This window comes from Triticum urartu, chromosome 3A, assembly GCF_056163025.1.
Source record: "Triticum urartu cultivar PI428250 chromosome 3A, HENAU_Tu73, whole genome shotgun sequence".
In the NCBI taxonomy this organism is placed as follows: domain Eukaryota; kingdom Viridiplantae; phylum Streptophyta; class Magnoliopsida; order Poales; family Poaceae; genus Triticum; species Triticum urartu.
The window spans coordinates 140,960,348-140,982,787 of NC_141875.1; the positions used below are offsets into that span (position 1 = coordinate 140,960,348).

The 22,440-nt window shown below is 43.9% G+C and overlaps 1 protein-coding gene and 1 long non-coding RNA gene across 16 annotated transcripts in view; one reads left to right on the forward strand and one right to left on the reverse strand.

Moving 5' to 3' along the window:
- The window catches only part of LOC125543334 (uncharacterized), a 59,418-nt gene extending 37,984 nt beyond the window's left edge, over positions 1–21,434 (reverse strand). For 2 of the 4 annotated variants that reach the window (XR_015618422.1, XR_015618421.1), the window contains exons 1-2: positions 21,175–21,434; positions 20,702–20,885 (exon numbers count right to left, since the gene is read on the reverse strand). This is a non-coding gene — a long non-coding RNA (uncharacterized LOC125543334). Of the gene's footprint in view, positions 1–10,178; positions 10,687–12,983; positions 13,161–20,701; positions 20,886–21,174 lie in introns of those variants that run through there. The other 2 variants (XR_015618420.1, XR_007298383.2) reach the window with 2 other exon arrangements.
- LOC125543333 (heat shock 70 kDa protein 17-like) lies at positions 9,177–21,645 on the forward strand. Of its 12 annotated transcripts, none has more exons than XM_087546627.1 (16): positions 9,177–9,756; positions 9,962–10,172; positions 10,749–10,908; positions 11,294–11,539; positions 11,641–11,777; positions 12,669–12,813; positions 13,367–13,461; positions 13,842–13,943; positions 14,396–14,535; positions 15,114–16,997; positions 17,504–17,650; positions 18,484–18,940; positions 19,071–19,234; positions 19,342–19,416; positions 19,789–19,913; positions 21,188–21,645. In XM_087546627.1, the coding sequence occupies exons 2-6, from the start codon at positions 10,069–10,071 to the stop codon at positions 12,736–12,738; spliced, it is 717 nt and encodes a 238-aa protein (XP_087402753.1). In that variant the 5' UTR covers positions 9,177–9,756; positions 9,962–10,068; the 3' UTR covers positions 12,739–12,813; positions 13,367–13,461; positions 13,842–13,943; positions 14,396–14,535; positions 15,114–16,997; positions 17,504–17,650; positions 18,484–18,940; positions 19,071–19,234; positions 19,342–19,416; positions 19,789–19,913; positions 21,188–21,645. The 12 variants fall into 12 exon arrangements, with proteins under 12 accessions (XP_087402753.1, XP_087402756.1, XP_087402760.1 ...); XM_087546630.1 differs by having other exon boundaries at positions 19,342–19,388; XM_087546634.1 differs by having other exon boundaries at positions 15,114–16,155; positions 16,873–16,997; positions 19,342–19,913.
- The last annotated feature ends 795 nt before the right edge of the window (positions 21,646–22,440 follow it).

Sequence of the window (22,440 nt, forward strand, 5' to 3'; positions counted from 1 at the left end):
TCCATATGATGTAACTCTTTTGCGGTGTGTTTATGGGGATCGGTGAACTTTGAGTTTATGATCAGATCTATCTTTTTATATCCATAAAAGTATTTGAGTTTATTTCATCTCTTTTATGCATGATTGCTTATAGCCTCATATTTCTTCTTCAATATTTGGGTTTTGTTTGGCCAACTTGATCTATTTATCTTGCAATGGGAAGAGGTGCTTTGTAGTGGGTTCGATCTTACGATGCTTGATCCCAGTGACAAAAGGGGAACTGACACGTATGTATCGTTGCTATTAAGGATAAAACGATGGGGTCTATCTCTACATAGATAGATCTTGTCTACATCATGTCATCGTTCTTATTGCATTACTCCGTTTCTCCATGAACTTAATACACTAGATGCATGCTGGATAGCAGTCGATGTGTGGAGTAATAGTAGTAGATGCAGGAAGGTGTCGGTCTAGTAATCTTGGACGTGATGCCTATGTAATGATTATTGCCTAGATATCGTCATGAGTATTTGAAGTTCTATCAATTGCCCAACAGTAATTTGTTCACCCACCGTTTGCTATTTTTCTCGAGAGAAGCCACTAGTGAAACCTACGGCCCTAGGGTCTCTTTCTCGTATTATTTGCCTTTGCGTCTACTTTTATTTGCTTTTATTTTCAGATCTATTAATCTAAAAACCCAAAAATACTTTGCTGCACTTTATTTTATTTGCGATCTATTTATTCAATCAATTACAACTTTTTCCCGGCACACACCAATTTCTGGCACCTTTACCCGAAAAGGATTGACAACCCCTTTAACATGTCGGGTTGCGAGGATTTGTTATCTGTGTGCAGAGGCTGTTTACGTTGTGTCGCTTGGTTCTCCTACTGGTTCGACAACCTTGGTTTCATATCTGAGGGAAATACCTACCACCGCTGTGCTGCATCATCCCTTCCTCTTTGGGGAAATACCGACGTAGCTTTAAGCGACATCACCTCCCCGGGAATGGCGCCAGAAAAGAGCTTGATGTCTACTACGCAACTTTATTTTTGTAGACACGTGTTGGGCCTCCAAGTGCAGAGTTTTGTAGGACAGTAGCAATTTTCCCTCAAGTGAATGACCTAAGGTTTATCAACCCGTGGGAGATGTAGGATGAAGATGGTCTCTCTCAAACCACCCTGCAACCAAATACAAGAAATCTCCTGTGTCCCCAACACGCCAAATACAATGGCAAATTGTATAGGTGCACTAGTTCGGCGAAGAGATGATGATAAAAGTGTAATATGGATGGTAGAAATATATTTTTATAATCTAAATAAATAAAAACAGCAAGGTAGAAAATAGTAAACGGGCACAAAAACGGTATTGCAATGCTTGAAAATGAGGCCTAGGGTTCGTACATTCGCTAGTGTAATCTCTCAACAATGCTAATATAATTGGATCATATAACCACCCCTCAAAGTGTGATGAAGAATCACTCCAAAGTTCCTATCTAGCGGAGAACATAAGAATAAATTGTTTGTAGGGTACGAAACCACCTCAAAGCTATTCTTTCTGTTTGATCTATTCAAGAGTTCGTACTAAAATAACACCAAGCTATTCTTTCCGTTCGATCTATCATAGAGTTCATACTAAAATAACACCAAAGAAAATTCATATTCATAATACTCAATATCCAACACAAAGAACTTCAAAGAGTGCCCCAAAATTTCTACCGGAGAAACAAAGAAAAGAACGTGCATCAACCCCTATGCATAGATTATCCCAATGTCACCTCGGGAATCCGCGAGTTGAGTGCCAAAACATATATCAAGTGAATCAATACGATACCCCATTGTCACCACGAGTATTCAATTACAAGACATATATCAAGTGTTCTCGAATCCATAAAAGTATTCAATCCGATAAAAACGAAATATCAAAGGGAAAAACTCAATTCATCACAACAAGATAGAGAGGGGAAAACACCATTTGATCCGACTATACTAAGAAAGCCCGCGATACATCAAGATCGTGACATCTCAAGAAGACGAGAGAGAGAGAGAGAGATTAAACACATAGCTACTGGTACAAACCCACAGCCTCGAGGGTGGACTACTCCCTCCTCATCGTGGTGGCTGCCGGGATGATGAAGATGGCCACAAGTGATGATTCTCCTCTCCGGCAGAGTGCCGGAACAGGGTCTAGATTGGTTTTCGGTGGCTACAAAGCCTTGCTGCAGCGGAACTTCTGATCTAGGGTTACCCCAAGGGTTTTCGGAATATTTGGGAATTTATAGGGTAAAGAGGGGGTGCGGGAGGCCACCGAGGTGGGCACAACGCACCTGGGCACGCCTGACCCCCCCAGGCGCGCCCCGATAGGTTGTGCCTCCCTCGGGCACCCCCTAGGTGCTGCTCTGGCCCATCCTGGGTGTTCTGGTCCACAAAAATTCTCCAAAAAGTTTCGTGGTGTTTGGACTCTGTTTGATATTGATTTTCTGCGATGTAAAAAACAAACAAAAAACAACAACTGGCACTGGGCACTAGGTCAATAGGTTAGTCCCAAAAAATGATATAAAGTTGCTATAAAATGATTGTAAAACATCCAAGAATGATAATAAAACGCCATGAATACTTCATAAATTATAGATACGTTGGAGACGTATTATTCATCCACGGTGCCTCCCTCCTGCCTCCACCAGCTACTGTTCATCCACGGGGCTCCTGTTCATCTAGCCTCCACCGGCTACTTTTCAACCACCCCTCCACGGGCTACTGTTCATCCAGCCCTCCACGGGGTCCTGTTCATCCACCCCCAACCGGCTCGATCGGGGTCCTGTTCATCCAGCGGCAACGACCTCTACTACCACGGGGTCCTGTCCATCCAACCCCCACAGGGAACTGTTCATCCAACCCCCAACAACGCTCACTGTTCATCAAGAGGCAGAGGTTCGATCGGCTTCAGTTAGCAGCAGTAGTGAAGGAATCGCTTGATCAGGTTCAGTTAACAGCTAGGGATCGATCGATCGCTCGGGTTTAGTAATGCATAGCTTGAAGTGCAATCGCTCGGGTTCAGCAGGCGAACGCCTCACTCGAGTTCGGTTAGAGCCCAACGCCTCACACCCACGCGCGTACGCGTACGAGAGAAATGCGCAATCCCTCCGTGCATCGCTCGGCCCCGACCACCCACCGTAACCAGGAACTCCCCGATATTTTCCTCGCCCTCACTTCTACCATGTTTTTTTCCGTCATGGACGGCCCAAAGAATGTCATACAGCTGTGTCTCCGGCCCGCCCAGGACGAAAAGTCCATTTTATATCATGATTTTTTGTCATAGAAGTAGGAGCCCACCACATCTATGATGATACCGGGTTTTGTCACAATTATCGTCATAGAAGTGTCATAAGCATGACAGGAAAAAAAATTCGTTCGGCCCAAAATGTCACGGTTGTGTCTTTTTTTTGTAGTGTACCCTTGAGCAAGCACAAGAAAGGCAACGCTTGCGCCACCAAGATGAAGAGCGAGCGCACCAACACCAAGACAAACAAGATGCCGAGGCACAACATCAATGACAACAATGGCGTGAAACTGAAGCACTTGAGGCGCAACATGCCCTCCGAGACACAAGTTGCGCCGTCTCCGCACGCAACCGACATCCGCGTGAGAAAGAAGAAGCACTTCGCAACGAAGTTCAAGAGAGGAACTATCAAGCACGATTGCACCGTCAAGTTCCACAAGCTCCTCCACAAGCTAGACAAGCACACCAAGCCCGACAAGAACCACAAGTTTGCCAAGAGAAATAAGACAATGGCAATCCTCCACGCCAAGAGAAACTTGAGGTTGACAACCCTCCTCGTTAAGGGCGTCATCACCCTCGACCCCAACACAATGAAGAGCAACGCTACCGCAAACTCAAGTTCATCATGCCCAAGTTTTCCGGAAGCAATGATCCCGAAGAGTATCTTTCATGGGCATTGAAGGTTGATAAGATCTTTTGTTTGCACAATTATGAAGAAGAGAAGAAGATCGCCATGACATCCCTTGAGTTCCAAGACTATGTCCTCATTTGGTGGGAGCAAATCATTGAGCACCGAGAGGCAAGAGGTGAACCACCCATCACAAACTTGGGATCAAATAAAGGAAGTCATGAGAGTGCGTTTTGTGCCAACATACTATAACTGCGACCTCCTCAAGATACTACAACTCCTCAACCAAGGAACAAAGAGCGTTGAAGAACACTACAAGGAAATGGAGATTGCCATGATTCGAGCAAATGTCACGAAAGATGATGAGAAAACTATGGCACGTTTCTTCAATGGACTCAATCACCCTATCAAGAAGATCGCCGACTTCCAACCTTACTCCAACCTCATCAAGCCACCAAGGCAGAGCGACAAGTGCAAGATGACTTCCAATATGCCAAATACTCTTCCAAGAACTATGACTCCTCCAACCAAGCTTCAACGACTCCATGGTGAGACCATCAAGACAAGTTTCATCAAATGCTTCACATGCAGCGGCCGAGGCCACAAGTCCTTCGAGCGTACCAATAAGCGCACCATGATCCTCAACGATGATGGCACATACGACTCCATGAGTGAAGAGGAAACGGGCGCGCTTGAATACGTGGCCATGCACCGGAAAGTGAGTGAAGATGAAGATGACCAAGTCTTTTGCGACAATGATTTGAGCCCCGCTCTCGTTGTCTCCAAGGACTTGACACTTCAACACCAACAAGATGAAGACCAAAGATGCCATATCTTCCACACAAGGATGGTCCGTGAAGGTCATCATCGACGGAGGAAGTTGCCACAACTTGGCTAGTGAAGAACTATGCTCCAAGCTACAATTGGTCAGGATGAAGCACCCTTGCTCCTACAAGGTCCAATGGCTTAGCAACTCCGGCACCATTCAAGTCTCCTTCAAGATTGGAGCATATGAAGACACTTTGGAGTGTGATGTGGTTCCTATGTCCGTTTACCATCTACTACTTGGACGACCTTGGCAATTTGATCCTGGTGTCACCCACAACGGGCGAACCAATCACTATAGCTTCAAGATGAAGGGAAAGGAGTATGTGCTATGACCTATGTCACCAAGCCAAGTGATCACCGACAAGCAAGCAACCACCCATCATGGAGAGAACAGTGAGAGAGCGAACCACCAAAAAGAGAGTGAGTTCCACAAGCCCAAATTGAGTGCCTCCACGATGAATGACAAGAAAAACTTAGTTCTATTCGCTACCAAAAGTGAGATGAGAGAAGTGTGTGAGAACCCATCAAGTGTTATGCACTATGTCCTTTTGTGCAAGGATGAAGTGGCAAGGACTAACACCTCTCACAATCTACCTTTAGTGTTGTCTTCTCTATTGCAGGAATTCAAATATGTATTCCCCGACGAGCTACCTCCGGGTCTACCTCCTCTTCAAGGCATCAAACACCGTAACGACCTCATCCCTGGAGCACCTCTTCCTAACAAGGATCCATACCGCGTCAACCTCGAGGAAACTAGGGAGATCCAACGGCAACTTCAACAACTCATCGACAACGTCCATGTACGAGAAAGCTTGAGCCCATGCTTTGTCCCGATAATCCTTGTTCCAAAGAAAGATGGTACATATCGCATGTGTTCTAATTGTCGTCCTATCAATGCTATCACTGTTCATTGTCGCTACCCCAGTCCACGCCTTGATGACATGCTAAACGAACTTAGTGGAGCCACAATTTTCTCTAAAATTTATCTTAAAAGTGGCTACTATCAAATACACATCCAAGAAGGTGATGAATGGAAAACCGCTTTCAAAACCAAGTTTGGCTTGTATGAATGGTTAGTCATGCCTATGGGCTTATTCGAAGCACCCGACACCTTTATGCATGTGATGCATTTTGTTCTTCGCCCTTACATTGGCGTATTTGTTGTGGTCTATTTTGATGATATTCTTGTTTTTAGCAAATCTATCAAAGATCATGTGACCCATCTTAGAACCATTTTGCAAACTCTTAGAAAAGAGCGCCTTTATGCTAATATGGACAAATGCCTTTTTGGTGTTGATAAGCTTGTTTTCTTGGGATTTGTTGTGTATTCTAAGGGTGTTCACATAGATGAATCTAAGATTGAAGCTATTAAAATTTGGCCCCAACCAACAAACTTGAAACAAGTGTGTAGTTTTCTTGGCTTAGCCGGATTTTATCGTCGTTTTGTGAAGGATTTTAGCACCATTGCTTTACCTTTGCATGCCTTGAGTAAGAAAAACGAACCATTTATTTGGGGACCACAACAAGATACCGCATTCAATGAGCTTAAGAATTTTCTTACACATGCCCCTTTGCTTGCATTACCCAACTTTAATAAACCTTTTGAGATCCATTGCAATGCTAGCGGTTATGGCATAGGAGGTGTGTTAATGCAAGAGAAGCGCCCCATAGCTTACTTTAGTGAAAAACTTTCCGGAGCGCAACTTAACTACCCCATCTATGACAAAGAGCTATATGCTTTAGTGAGAGTCTTGCATGTCTGGGAGCATTATCTCTGCCCTCATGAGTTCATTCTTCACAGGATCATGAAACACTTAAGTATCTTAAGTGTCAAACTAAGTTGAACAAGCGTCATGCTAAGTGGTGTGAATTCATTGAGTCTTTTCCTTATGTCAGCAAGTATATCAAAGGCAAAGAGAATGTCGTGGCGGATGTGCTTTCCCGTAGATGCATGCTTGTTACCCAACTTGAATTGAATGTCATTGGCTTTGAGCACATAAAAGACTTGTATGCGCATGATCCTACTTTTGCTATCACATATGCCAAATGTTTGACGCATACATCTTGGGAACGTTATTACATCAAAGATGATTATCTTATGAGAGCTAACAAACTATGTATCCCCAAGTCATGAGGGCGGAGATAATGCTCTCCACTCTCCTATGCGTGTTGATCACGAACCGGACGCTCTCCACTCTCCTATGCGTGTTGATCAAGAAGAACATCAAGGAGTGGGAGGAGTGCCTACCCATCGCCGAGTATGCCTACAACCGCGCAGGAGACTCTACTACTGGCAAGTCCCCCTTCGAGGTCATCTACGGCTTCAACCCGTTGTCCCCATTGGGCATTCTACCTCTACCACTACAAGAGCGAATCAACATGGATGCAAGTGCACGCGCGAGCTACCTCAAGAAGATGCATGAAGATACAAGGCACACCATTGAGCACCAAGTTCAATGACTCGCGACCAAGCTCAACATCAACAAGCAACCCATGATATAAAACATTGGAGATCTTGTATGGATGCACCTTCGCAAGGAACACTTCCCCAATGAACGCAAGTCCAAGCTACGACCACGAGCTGACGGACCATTCAAGGTGCTCGAGCGCTACAACAACAATGCATACAAGATCGACCTACCACGAGATAAGTACTTCGTGAGTGACATTTTCAGTGTCAAGGATCTCTCTCCATACCATGGTGATGAGGCTTTTGATCCGAGGTCGGATCTTTCCCAAGGGGGAAAGATGATGCGGAGCATCCCATGGTCATCCCCATGGACCTACCTACGTCTCCCACGACACCACTTGGACCAATGACAATAGCTCGAGCAAAGTCTATCGAAACTAAGATGAACTCGCTCCTCTCCGAACTACCACTTTCTACATGTGAGACATGGCTACTACCTCAAGAGGAAACTGTATGTGTGATCAGGTACTTAGAGGGAAGCAACGCGACAACTACATCCAATGGACGAGCTCGCGAGGACGCCAAGTACAAGGACCAAGAGAAGGAGCTTCCAGGAGCCTACAGCCACTGGACGACCGGCCTGGACCGGATGTTCGACGCGTGGAGAGTCAACTAGACAACCCAAGGACCAGCCAACAAGGACTCCAGCGACTGGACGTCCGACACCTCCCAGCGCCCGGACGACCGAGCCCCTCCGGACGACCGGTGTCACACAACAAAATGGAAATTATCAGAAGTCTGAAGCCTTTGGACGTTCGACGTCCATCGGAAATCCGACGCCACCTGATCAGAGCCAAAACGCCGGACGTCCGACACCAGCCGGACGACCGGACCCTCACGAGCCACCGGACGTCCGGTAGCTGTCGGACGACCAACGCCTGTCTGTGCACAGCGTGTTGGACCGAGGCCCATGTACCCTTTCGTGACCCTAGACTATATATGCTCCTCCTCCTCCCTCTTTCTAGGGTCGACAATGTTATAGCTCATTTTGGAGATAGAGCTTTGCTCATCCACTTGATACTTTCTCCTTCGGAGACCGCAGCCTCTACGGAGAAGATCCCCCAAGTGGATTCAAGACCCCTAACGAGAAGACTCCTCAAGATCTCCTCATGGAGAAGAACTACCGTCTCTTGTATCGTCATTTGTTGCGTTTCGATCTTGTATCACTCTTTATGTTCATGGATCTAGCACATGTGTGATTGTTCTCGTTGATTTGAGTGTCTTTCCCTCGTGTTTTTTTGTAGGATTCTCTTCATTTCGTGAAAGATCGGCCTTAGGGTTTCCACCCTATATCAGTGAAGATGCAAAGTAAGGGGGAGAAGGAGCGAAATGGAAGAAAATAGGACCGAGGTGGGGATTTAGTGGGCCAGGGGTGTTGGAGTCCTACGTGGATGCTATCCGACGTTGTTTTTAGATAAAATGCGTTCGGACCGATACATGCCCGCGTTAGATAGCGCAACACACGGTCCAGACGTATGCGGGCGGTTTGAGAGTCAACGTTGGAGATGCCCTTAATAGGCATGGAACATCAAGAGATAAGAGAATGATGTTCCTACAAGGCTCCACAGAGATCAGCGATTCTGGGCCGTTGGATCGGGTCCCTTGATGCGTTTTCCTCAGTTGGATCGACGTTTGGATTCAAGAGATAAGAGGAGGATGTTCCTACAAGGCATGGAACATCAAGAGATAAAAGAAGGATGTTCCTACAAGGCTCCACAGAGATCAGCGATTCTGGGCCGTTGGATCGGGTCCCTTGATGCGTTTTCGTCCGTTGGATCGACGTTTGGATAAATCTGGGTCGTTGGATCTGGAAAAAACACTGCTGGAATGAATAGTAATGGCAACAGAATGTAAATACCATGCCCCCACCAGGGCATTTTGGTCATTTCGCGTGGTGGGGGTATAAAAGGGCCGGCTCGCGTGGTGAACCCTAGGCTCCTCCTCTCCCCGCACTCGCTCGCCCGCCCTGCCCCGCCCCGCCGCCTCGCCCGCCCCGCCGCCCCGCTCGCCGTGGCCGTGGCCGATGACCACGACCCCGCCGTCCCGCCTCGCCCGTCCCGCTCGCAGTGGCCGATGCCCCGCGGCCTCGCCAGCCCCGCCCCGTCCGTCCCGCTGCCCGTCTCGCCAGCCCCGCTACATTTACGGTCGGCATCACCGCGCGCCGCCCGACCAAGGTATTCTCCCGCGTGCGCGACCTCCTCGCCAAGTCCATCCTCTACGCGCGGGCCATCGCCGACTCGCTCTTCCTCCGTTGTGACCTCGTCCACGACGCCCGTGGCACCGATGCCGTCCGCGCCGACGACGGCCAGGTCCAACACCGTCGACGAGACCATCGCCATGGTGCTCCACTATGCCTCGGGGATCGCCGATGCGCACGTTGGCCTTCCGTGCGTGACGCCGTCGTCGCCGTGCCGCCCTATTTCGGCCAGGCCGAGCGCCGGGCCCTCACGCAGGCGGCCCAGCTCGCCGGGTTCAACGTCCTGGCGCTCGTCAACGAACACGCCGGGGCCGCGCTGCAGTTCGTCCTACAGCGCCAAGGAGTTCGGGAAGATGGTGTGTGTCAACGAGTTCCAGGTCAAATTCTCACCTCTCCAGCTCCTTTAGCTGTTCAGTTCTGCTTAAACTCATATGTCTGTTTGTAAGATCTCTGAAGAAAAAGTTGTTACTACTGCTTTCACATGCTAGATGACTGTAGATCTGAAAAAACATGAAATTTTAGCCGCTATCTTGAATAGGCATCTAGTGCTAATGCTTTTAGCTAATTCCTTCGCACGTTAAGGATGTCAGATGGAACTCCAAACTGGGAGGCCTTGAAATGGAAATGCGTTTGGTAAACTATTCCGCAGATCAATTTAATAAGCAGACATCTGTCAGTCTCCTAAAGCAATGGCTAAGTTGAAGAAGCAAGTCAAGCGCACCAAAGAAATTCTGAGCGCATGTACCCCTGCTCCAATCTCAGTTGAATCTCTCTATAATGATACCGATTTCAGGTGTGTCCTTTGGTACATGCATAATCTTTGGATGACCTTTTTATATGAAACTTAAAAGATCCATCTTATGTCCTGGATCGATTCTGAACACATGGACCTCTTGCTTGTAACCAAACATAATCTGGAGTAGCATGGATGACAGGCCCTATTATTTCATATTTGCCAAATGGTCTGACCTTTGATAGATCAAGTTGATTTCTTTGTCTCCTTTAAAGTGCGTATATGCAGTATCAATTGAATAAAATGTGTTTTGGTACTGCTTTTGCATATCTCTTGTGGATAGTTTCTGCTACATTGAAGTTCTGCATCCATTTTCATTGCATATTCATGATTATGTGGAACTTGCAAGATTATACCGGCTTCTTAACATGTCATTGTTGGTATTTTCCGTAGACCCATTGGCCATTGATGTCCTTATTCCTTACTGCTTTGTTCTGTGATTATTGATCTTTTACCCCAGCTCATGCTTTCAGCTTTCCTTCAGTTTTTCTCAGCATAGAGCGCACCTTTAATCCTAAATCATGGTTAGGAAAAAAAAATCAAGGTTTTACATGCTGACCGACATGTTTATTACAGAAGCAGCATAACACGTGAAAAATTTGAAGAGCTTTGTGCATATTTATGGGAGCAGGCTCTGTCTCCAATCAAAGATGTGCTCACGCATTCAGGCATGAAAATTGGTGACGTATATGCTGTAGAGCTAATTCGAGGAGCTACCAGGGTACCGAAACTGCAGGTGATTATTACTCCCTCATTCAAGACTTATACTTGACTTGCCATTGAGGGGCTGTAATGAAATGCAGGACTGTTGCATTGTTGAATTTCTGAAACTTTCTGTGTATGCTCATATAAACTAAACTGATTTTAGAACTTGGGTGCATGTGATTGCCTGCTTCTTGTTACACCTTTTCTCTCGTAAGAAGGTTTCATCGTGAACAGAATTCAGTATTTGGCATGGAGTTTATAAACTGTTGTTAGTCATACAGAGGACTTCATTTACTTATGGAATAGAGTTACATGCCTTATCTATCTGTACCATTTATTATTATCTTGAATCTCATTGTTTTTTTTTATTTTTCACATTTTGACTCACGAGGCACATTTGTATTCCACTGTTCCAGGCTAAGCTGCAGGAATTCCTGGGATGGAGTGAGCTAGATAAGCACCTTGATGCTGATGAAGCAATTGTTCTTGGCGCCTCACGACATGCTGCTAATCTAAGTGATGGGATTAAGTTGAACCGCAAGTTGGGGATGATTGACAGTTCTACTTATGGTTTCGTGTTTGAAATAGATGGCCCAGATTTTGTCAAAGATGAAAGTACTGATCAAGTACTGGTTCCAAGGATGAAAAAGATGCCAATAAAGGTTAAGAAGGATATTAGTCAATCTCTTACTTGTCGACAAACTTTGCCCGTTGTTTGAAAATATATATCTGAGCAAGCTTTTTATTTGTCTGTTGTCTACAGTTGTTCAGGTCCATCAAATATACTAAGGACTTTGATGTGTCTCTCAGCTATGACAAAGCTTCTGAATTGCCCCCAGGTGTTTTATTGCAAATGTTTGCAGAGTACGCCATATCAGGCCTGACAGAAACCAGTGAAAAGTAAGCACAGTTTTGATGTTATTTTGGTGCGTGTAGTCTCAAGTGTCAACTCTCAACCCTGCCCATAGTCAACTTAACAGCCTGAAAGGACCTTATGTGAACCAATATTTATTCTGAACAAATTTTCTGTGAAGTTGTAATACGTATATGGTCATGTCAATATAAATTGTCTAGAAATTGATCCAACGTCCGGAAGTGGCTGAGCTTGCCCCTTGCCATCGCCGAATCCCCTCCACTAACCTCTCTAGGCATGGACAGAAAAGATCTTAGCTCCATTTGCTGAAAACAGAGGCAGAGTAGCAGTTATAGCACCCCTAGAGAGATTACACTGATTCCCGTCATGGTGCTGCTTGCGTACATTCTTTGTTAGAGATTGCTTGATCTGATTGCGGCCAGAACATGGTTTGGTTAGGGCCGTGTGATTTAGCCTCTTCTTGGTGGCAACTAATTACGCAGAAATACTTTAGTTTAGCCTCTTCATCCCAATATTTAAGATTACAGGGTCGAAGTGCCTTCTCCCTATGGTAATCACCATGGTTTTATTATTTGGCTTCTTCTGCATATCCTTTAGTTTAGTTTTCAGTATCATCACAATCAGGAGGTATATCAGAGTAGTATCATATTCTAATTAGAAATGGAGACAAATTTAAGAATTTAGTAACTACGTAGTAATCATGATGTACAAATCATTTATTAATATGTTTTTTAGTATTTGCAGCACCATATGGTGGATCATAGCAGGTAAAGGTTTAGAATATATAAGACATGTTTAGAACCTTTGAGCCTGACAGCTAATAGGATGTTTGCTGTGAGTTGGTACTATATGCATCTGTTGGATGTCCTGCTGCACATCTAGGCATTTTATTGTTCTATTGCTTTTGCTCTGTGTAGGGATGGGTTAGGGTTTGCTGTTGGATCCAACATTTTTCTGTTGATGGTTGTCGTCTGCTCATGCTCTTGACTGTCGGACTGCTGGGATCTGTCGTTGTTGTGGTTGTCTCGATAGTTATGATTTTTGTCAACGGTCCTATTGCAGGTGCTTTTCTTTTCTCATTCCTTTATTTATGCCTTTCCATGTACATTTTCTAATTTAATATTTATCTTTTAGGCATGGGTTGTGGCTTACCAAGTCTAATGTTTGTGTTGGGTTTTCCTTTTTTTGTGTGGAGCTGGTCAGTTCATATGAAGCAAAAGAAAGGCATGCAGTACCTTAAATTGACAATGTGATTAATTAGGCAGCATGAGTTATTACATATTGTTGTGTAATGTATGAAATACCAGATTCACTTATTCAGCATATATCTGTCTCGCTCCTCTTTCCGCAGTAAACCTTTTGGTTAAGTTTGCAGTCATCACTTCATCTTCCGCCTTGCAATTTTGTCTCTGTTTGATCAAAGTGCATGAGTCGCTAGACGCCATAAGCATCTTATATTTGGCAGTGTTGTGCATGACTAGACTTTGTTGCAAAAATATTCCTGAAATTGATATTAGCTCCATCTATTTGTTGTTTACATGTAATTGCAATGTGCTCTTTCGAACTTCGCTGTTCAGGATTTTATCATTGGTTATGTTTTTGTGTGGCTTGGCAGAGGCGTCGTTCTTGGTGGTCGAGCCGCTGATGGAGAAGATTCATAGAGAGATTTGTTGGGTGGACGCTGACATCCTTGCCGCCGTCCGGCAGCAGGTTCAGGCTTGCGATCTCATGTTCCATTTGGTTTGCAATAGCTACGCTCTTTGCATTAGTACTGGTTAAATATGGCCAAACTAATGTGTGAAAAAAGGTGCTTGAACCTTCTATATTAAAAACTTTTAGATTTATTCAGCGGTAACATACAAGCGGTGGCTGGCCCTTTTCTATGTTGCTAGCTTTAGAAAATTGTGGAAGCTACCCGTCCTCCTGTTTTCAACTGAATATAATTCAAATATATTTGCTTCTGTTTCCAATGGCTCTAAACATGCCCCTCAGTTTCTATGAGCAAATGAAGAAGATAACATTTGTTTGTTCTTTGGAATGAAGAAATTTACATAGGTTATTACAGTAAATGCTTAATTTTTTCTCCCCAGGACCAGGGCAGTACTTACAAAAAGAGGCAAGCTGAAGAGGAAAGTTGGAAGAAGGAGAGCAACTGTGCGTTGTTCTGACTGCCTCTTCCTCATGTCGCTAAGGTAAGCTATACGCATGCACCACACTCACGTGATTGTTTCAAGGGATTCTAGAATTTTTTTCTCAAAGTGATACTATTTGCATGTTGAGGTTATCCCTCCACAATACATTTCTTTGTACTTCCTCCAGAAAGATAATATGATCTCCATAGAGGATTACTCAGTAGATTTTTTTTATGTTCTCTTATTCAAATATTTAAGGCTCCAAGCTTCAAAAAATCAAACTCAGGCTCACTATACCATTTTTCATATGCTTATGCTTGAATTGGAGGTGAAGTCTCAGTGTATCAAACCACATAGTGAAACCATATATACATACGACTATACAAGGAAGTATAATGAGGTGTGAATGAATAGCATCGGTTATGTGTGTTAGGAATATGCTCTCTTATTTTTGCAAGAAGAAACTTGCTCTAAGCTCTGTGTGATCAATTTTATGTGTTTCTGCTATACAGTGTCACAGGCAAGAGGACCAAGTGCAGGCTGGTGAGCATCAGGAGTCCAGTCGATTGGCTTCGGCCTTCGAGGTGCTGCTGGCTAGCGGTGCCACTTCCGAGCGTCTCCTCACCCCTCACTCCTGTGGCCCCTTCAACTGGTAAGTTCCCCCCTCTCTCTCTCTCAAGACTTTGCTGATTAAATATTTAATAACAAATACATACCATACATTGAGTTAGATTTGGTTGCCTGAAAAAGGAAAAATACGTCTCTTTGTGTAATCGTGGTAATCAATTTTAATCTTTCTTGCTTTTACCTTAGTCTTGCTCAATATGGTGTTACACTTCGAAAGTTCTAATCTAGTTAACATTAAGCTTTCGAAGTTTTAGTTATACCTGTGTTGATAGTCATTAGAAGACAACTAAACAACAAAAGGTTAGAGTTCAGTTTCAGTTATGTATCAAATTATTTATTTCAGTGAGATGTCTGAGATTTAAATTAGAAGAAATTTTATTAGCTTTGCCATGTGGCTACAAAATACCTCGCTATTGTTTGATCTTGACAGTCTCTGAACCTGTTATATTCTGTAACTTTGGAGAACATGCTAGACATTCACTGTTGCCTGAGATATTAATCTGTTCTGTTTGAGATATATGGGTCATTGGATAAGTAGGATCCTCTATACTGAAGTGAACATGTTACAAGTATTTACTAGCTCTCCTCTGCTTTTTTGTGCAGGTGGCACTTTTGCTTGTGTCTTGTTATCTTTTTGAAATGGTGAAGCTGACAGTGATAGCCTGTATCACTGATGGCCTTCCATTGGCGGAGTGCTTAGATGGTGGTTATGTGAAGGATGTTGTCTTCTACAAGCAGCAAGAAAAATTGTTGTTCAAAAACATATCTAAAGGCCAACATGAATCATCAAGACTGTCAACTGAGACTGGACCATACCGTTCCAGGTCAAGGTATGTATTTACATTTTTTGCTTTCAGCAAGATGAGGATAATGTGACTGTTTGTGTGCGTCCGTGCTATATGATGCATTTTCGCTTTCATAGATGAGGATACTGTGACTATTTGTGTGTGTGCGTGCTATATGATACATTTTTGCTTTCATCAAGATGAGGATACTGTGAATGTTTGTGTGGGTGCTTTAGTGGTTCTAGGTTATTGTAGTAGTATAACTAGGCTTCGTTTACACAGAATCCAAATAGAATTTAGTTTGGAGCTGGTCAAGACATGGTGTAGTATTATAACCTATTAATTTGGTTGGACTGGTCAAGTGTTCTATTAATTCTTGCTGCAGTATTCATTCTGTAGTATGTACTAGCTCTTAGACAAAATAATTGTTTAGCCCCTGATTTCTTAGCTACTGGTTGGTCCTGTAAAGCTACATCCTTGCTTTCCGATTAGTGTTATTTGAATCTATAGCAGTGGATATGCGTAGAAGATCCGCTAATTTGTTTTTTTCTTTATTTATCATGTGATGGACATTTGTCGGAGCTTTGCCGCCTTCATCTCGACTCCGTCGGGGTTCCAGGTTCACCCCCCTGTGGCACGGTGATTTGCGGCGGCTGCGGGGTCTTCCCCTGCTTTGGTGGTGGCCGGCAGGCGTTTGCCCGGCTAGATCTGGCGCGGTGCAGGACCTGTGGTGCATGGCCTGGTTTATGGGGGCGGGAGACACATGGGTCCTTGGTCCGGCAGCGTCGGCAGGACGCTGTGCGCCCGTCTGCTTTCTTGCTAGATACGTGTTTAGGAAAAAACTACAATACTCCTTCAAGGTTTATACATCAATTGCAACGGGTTTTAGGAATGCATCACTATATTGATTTTGGTTTATACATGAACTGCAGAGAGTTTTATAAATGTATCATTATATTGTTTTGGGTTTATATATGAATTGCATGTTTTAGGCATGTGAAAATCAGAGCTCAGGCGGCAGGTGATTTTTTTTCTTGCTTCTAATGCTAGGATGATGTTCTGTATACTAAAAAGGACTCGTGCACACTTGCTTTGCTCCTTAGTGTTTATGATCAGTTACCAAACATTATAATAGGATATACACATTGCTTCAAAACTGAGTATGTTCCTTGGTGATGGTGTATTTATTATGAAAATAAATAGAACTGCTTACACATGGTGATGTGGTATTCCTACTCGATTACTTACCCTGTTTCTGTGACAAAGGCCCGTGATAGATATGGTTAGACACATATTGAGCATCCAATTTCATAAATATTGAGCATACAGTTTCAACTTCAACTTAAACATGAGATTGTCTTGCCGTCGAGTTGTGTTCAGTTCTTTCCATGTAGAACTTACTAGAAATTCTTGCATACATCCTAAACAAATAAAGAGCTGCATGCATTTAAATTAAGCAGTTCCAAAGAAAGAATTATTTTAAGTTATTTTGTTTGGAGATGAGTTGCCTTTTCTACACCTTTGTGTAAAGGATGGAGCCTCCACAATGCCTATGAGCCATGCTTTTTCCCATCCAGGAAAATGGTCTATTTTCAAGTGGCATCATACGGTGAAGGAGGGGATCTGGATCAAGAGCCGTAATGGTGCGTATGATGGCATGTCTAGCACTTGCGCGACCCTGGAGTCTGACTTCTTCTTGCAAGTAAGCTCCTTTTGCTCTTCTATGCCCCCCACCTCGCTTGTGAGGATCTATGGTTGGATTTGGGTAACTAGAACCCAAGAGATGTAATCCTATTTGGATATGAACTGCGTATGCTAGCTTGATTTAGTTTATAGGAGTAGATTTCATAGATGAACTGTGTGTGCTAGCTTGATGGTGATACATGCCATATCTCTGGATTGACTCCATGGGGTATCCATTAACGTATGAGGTTTCACAAGGAAATGAATTTCTTGCATTCTCATGTTGAAAAGAATTAAAGAAACGTAGCAGAATATGGTGCCAAAGTTTTTAGTTCTCATTGGGTTCGTCCACCTATCAAGGTTTGATGAAAATTATCAACTTGCTTTGTAGGACTTGTATCATGTTTGTTTCTACAAGAAATCCAATTGGAATTGGTCTATTGTCCTGCACATGTACTTTCTTTTACTGTTTATACATTTCAACCACTTACTTATGTTGTCTCTAAACCATTTCTGACGACTCAGGTTGACCATACTATTGTGAGAATCTCGGCCAGGATCATTCTTTATATCATGTTGGATCATCTTGGAATTCGTAGAGCCATTTACCGTCGAAGGATGTACTCACAGAACAAATCAGTGTGATTATGCTTTTCTACACTTCTGTCCAAAGTAATGAGATATGTATTCTATACTGTACAGCTACCCTCTAATGCACTACTCAGCCTTCAGTATCTGCATGTACAAATGACCTAATTATTATGAATGACATATGGAGTGTGCTGCTTTCTATATAAATGGCTTGCTCTAATTCTGATTTATTATACCACATTGCTTTTGATCCATTCCTTTTTGCCAAACTTGATGCGTCAAGCTTTGAGCTACTATACTGACAGCGAAGGTAAAATTCCACAATGTACAAGTTCATATCACCTACTAACCCACATGTACTATACTGCGGCATGCTCATATCACCTACTAATCCACAAGTACAAGTTCTATGTCAAAGATAATCGTTCTCTCTGCTAAAAGCATGGGCTCTGCATTATGTGCCTACTTTCAGTTCTTCCTATCCTATATTAATGATTTTGGTACCAAACTTAATGATGAGTGGTTATCTTTTGTGGTCTTATGTACATGCTGAACTCAACATTGCCTTATAATTTCATGTCGATATTGAACTCCATTATGTTTTATCACAAACGAATGTTTCTTCTTCACTTTAGTTTGTTATCATGTTTCATACGCTAAACGCAGATTTCTACTAACTTAGCACTACTTGCTTTATCAAAATGTTGGGACCGGCACCCTTGCGCTAGGGCGCGATCCCGATCTAGTCTAGTCTAGTCTAGTCTAGTATAAAGGATGCTAGGCAACCCGCCCACCTGAGGCACTCGCGACGCGCGAGCGATCTCTTTCACTCGATCTGCCTCGCTGGAGGTTTTTCACCGTGCTGTCAACAATCCCACGGCTTGTTTCTTTCCACGCTGATGTTTCTTGCTTAGGCAGATGACGGGTGGGCCTTCGTCTTTCGCGGGTCTGGTTTGGCAGTGTGTGTGCTGTGTGTGCGTCGCATGCGTCTTGGGTGATCAAATTTTAACCGTGGGGATCCTCGACGACTCATCCACCAATCCCCGTCCTCCTCCAGCCCGCATCTAAGGTCGGGGCACAACCCTAGCCGCCACCTCTCCTCCCCCCGTTCATCCTCTCCAGCTGCCGCCGCCACCCTTGTCTTTCCTCCTCTCTCCCCGTGCAACAGCGCATCTGGCCGTGGGGGCGGGCGAGGCTACAAGGCGACGGGCCGAGGCGGCAGCGTCTTCTCCTGCCCACGGATGGATGAGCCGCTCGCAGGTCGAGTTGGGGCTGGCAAGACTGCAGGACAATGGCCCGAGGTGGGGGTGTAGGGATCCAGACGGAGAGGTACTCTCAGGTCGAGGTGGCAGCGCCGTCGGTGATGCCAAAGTGAGCTTCTCTGCGTCCTTCTCACACTTTGCTCCTGATCTCTATCACTCTCTCTTTCTTCCCATCTATGCAATATTGTGCAAGTGTTGTGGTTCCTTTCTTATTTTTCTGAATAAACCGGCAAGCCCAGCAGGGGGAGGGAATTGGGCGAGTGAGACCAGCGGGGGAAGGAACAGGGCGTGGCCTCACGCGCTGGCTCGTCATCTGCTTCACCATTACTTTCAGCTGAAGAAGACAAAGACCAGCTGCTAATGGACGCCGTCCGAGCTGGTGTTGTTTACCACAGACTCTGAGGTATGGTAGGATGTGATTTTTATTTTGAAGAGTGGTAGGCTCGAGTTGTGAATCTGCTGCTATACATTGGCTGAGAAAAAATAATGACACCTATAATATTTGTGCAGCCAAGTTTGCGAGATTTACGGACTTGGTGCAGTAACACTGTAAATAGGTATAGATTCAGACCTCACCAAAGACAGGTTCATCCTATTGCTTTCCTCGGTATTCCATAGATTATATGCATTGTATGCCTTTTGCTTTCCTAGCTTGGTAAGTTGGTTAGCCTGAATTTTATAAGGTAAAATGCTAATTTTACATGTTGTAAATAGATTATGATCTAATAGTCAGCAATCTCTCGGCACGTTTGCCTCTCACTAGTGTGTGTCATTGATGTTTTTCTTAATCTATGCATGCGCTTGTATCATGCTTCTCATATATTAGAATAAAACAAATTATGTTGACAAGCTTCATTACTCTGTACCGATAAAACCTTGATTGAATTTAAGAAGGCATGTGTTCAGGACCCTATTCTTTTTCTTGCATTTAACCGCTGCCATCATTTTGTTGAGCAGCCAGTTGTTTCTGCCTCCATCTGTTTTCCATCCCGGTCAGCTCGCCTCCTCACTCCAGTTTTGTGAAGATTCAGCTGCAGTTCAGCTCGCTCGACGCCTCGGCTGCTCTCTTTCGTCGTGCCAAGGTTTCATCTCCTCCTAAGCATTTTCTTTTCTTATACTCATTTCAGATTCAGTTATTTACCCGGTTCTAACTGTGTGTGTTCCATGCATTGTGTCGTTTCATGTCTTTACCTTCTGTTGCTTGCCGTTGATTATTGCTTGTGACTGCTGTTAATTTCTGCTTTCATACGTTCTTTCTTCATGCTGATGAGGGGTGTAGAACTAACTTAAGGATGTGGCGTTGTCTCTGCGAAGGGAGTTTTTGCTGGGTGCCTCACTTTCTATTCGGAGATGGAACGTCGTGTTTGCTCGGGTAGAGTTTTGAGGGCCTTGTTCACACATAGTGACTAACAGCCTTGGAAAATTAGATGGTCCTTGTGCCGGATAGTTTCAGCTTTCAGCTATCCTAGCAAATGTTTGATGCATGCAGTACTTTGACAGATTATCGCAGATAAGTTGTAAGAGCTGCAAATGTGTAGCTCCAGAATTAAGGCACTAGAAAGAATTGATTCTTTTTGCCAAAAATAGCTATGTTTTTATACACCTTCATTATTATATGTTTTTGCATGTGCTGCATTCTTGCTTCCAGGTTGTTCCATTGTTTTTACCCGCTGGCTTTAGGATGCCCGGTGTAATTAGTTCATATGTACATGTACTACGTATAGTTTATTTGTCCTATCTGGCAGTTTCGAATACAAAGCAAAATGTGCACAAAAATAGATGCAGCTAACAATGTTATAACATATAATTACTACTATTATCCAATGCTCACTATTTATGTTTACACAGATACATGGTAACACCAACATACCTGCTATTGTGGATAATTACTATTATCCAGTGCTCCATAGCCACAACCGTAGAATACACGGAACTGGCCAAAAATGCTCCATAGCCACAACTGTGGAATACACCGGACTGACCAAAAGACGCCTACAACCAATAACTACAGATATGCTCTCCTGGACCATGGTTTTCTGTTTCACCAGTGTCACCTGAGCCAAAAATTCAAAAAACATTGTCACCTCTTTTCTGAATCAGAAGATGGCCGACTGTCTACTAAAAAAGGCATAGCCCAAAACGCATGAATGAATGATGGATCTGAAACTGTACTTCATTACTGACGTATATAGCACAAAAATCATGGATGCTTAGTCTATCAAAATTTGGCACAATACATGGCTCACGCGGATAGTAACTTAAAAAATTACATGGCAATCAAAACTTTATGCAAGTCTGTGAAGAACATCATTGAATCATTCTTTAATTATTTTCGAAACATACCTTGCTGTTGCAGCAGTCTTGCTCCTTCGGCGCTTCAACAACAGTTCACCGATTAGTTTATGAGCCGGCGGCAGCAACAGTGGTCCGCAGCACGGCAGCAGGTAGCACGAGCGGAGAAGGCAGCGAGAGGAGAAGCGGCAGCAGCCAGCAGACACCCGGCACCCGGCGTGGCGGCTTGGAGGGCCCTAGCTGTGGTGGGCAGCGAGAGTTGGCAAGGCCGGCGGCCAACAGTTGGCAACAGCGAGAAGCGAGTGGAACTGTGAAAGATGTGGGTTGATTTGGGGAAAGGAGGAGAACAGATAAGGTCTGGTTGGGGGAAAGGAGGAGAGACGAGCGTGCGTGGGAGTTGGTCGGTGTATTGGGCTTAAATGTATTTGGGCTGGGCCAAACGCCAGTGCTATTTGGTGCTTTTTAGAAAACATTTATGATCAGCAGTCATCTATCTATCATCAACCCGTATTTATTTCCATATGTTTCTTTCTATGTCTACATATTTTGATGCACACTTTTTCAATAATTAGCTTGCTCTCGGTCTTTGCGTCATGGGACGGGTTGTTTAGTAGATATAGATGATAGTAGAGCCCGATCCAATTTGGATCGTATGAAAAATAATAATATAGCCTACTCAAAGCCAATACACAACCTGACGTGTAGTCCCCACATAACTAACACCCCACATGTCAGGTTGTGACCCATAACCTCCTGTGTCTCTTGCTGGCATGCATTTTCTTTTCTTTTTTGTGAGGCGTTGGTGCAGAGCTACGTCGTCACGGAACACTACGTCCTTGTTCAAGCACAATCGATTGAGTAGTATGTCGTTGATCCCCAAGCACAATCCCGGGGAGTACAATTCAACTTGTAGACTGGCATCGATCCGGCACATTAACAATGATGGATATGACACTGGTTGTGCAGCATTTTCAAGGGTCCATTCTCGTGTAGTCAGACTTGGAACTCAAGAGTTGTGCAGCTCTTTCTATTCTTTAGTAATAGCTTGAATCGCTCTACTTATGAACAACTAGTTTCGAAGATTACATTTTTAACGGTTGGTAGGATTTTTATTCCTCAAAAAGAATCATAGAGATCAAATAAGGTTGCAGATTACCTAGCTAGATACTACCTCCGTCCTGGTTTATTAGTCTTTTTTGTAATTTGTGCCAAATTTTGACCAAATATTTAACTAATAAGATGTTAATGCATGTCAACAAAAATAATTTCGTTCGATTCGTATTTGAATCTAGTTTTCAATGATATAATTTTTTTATG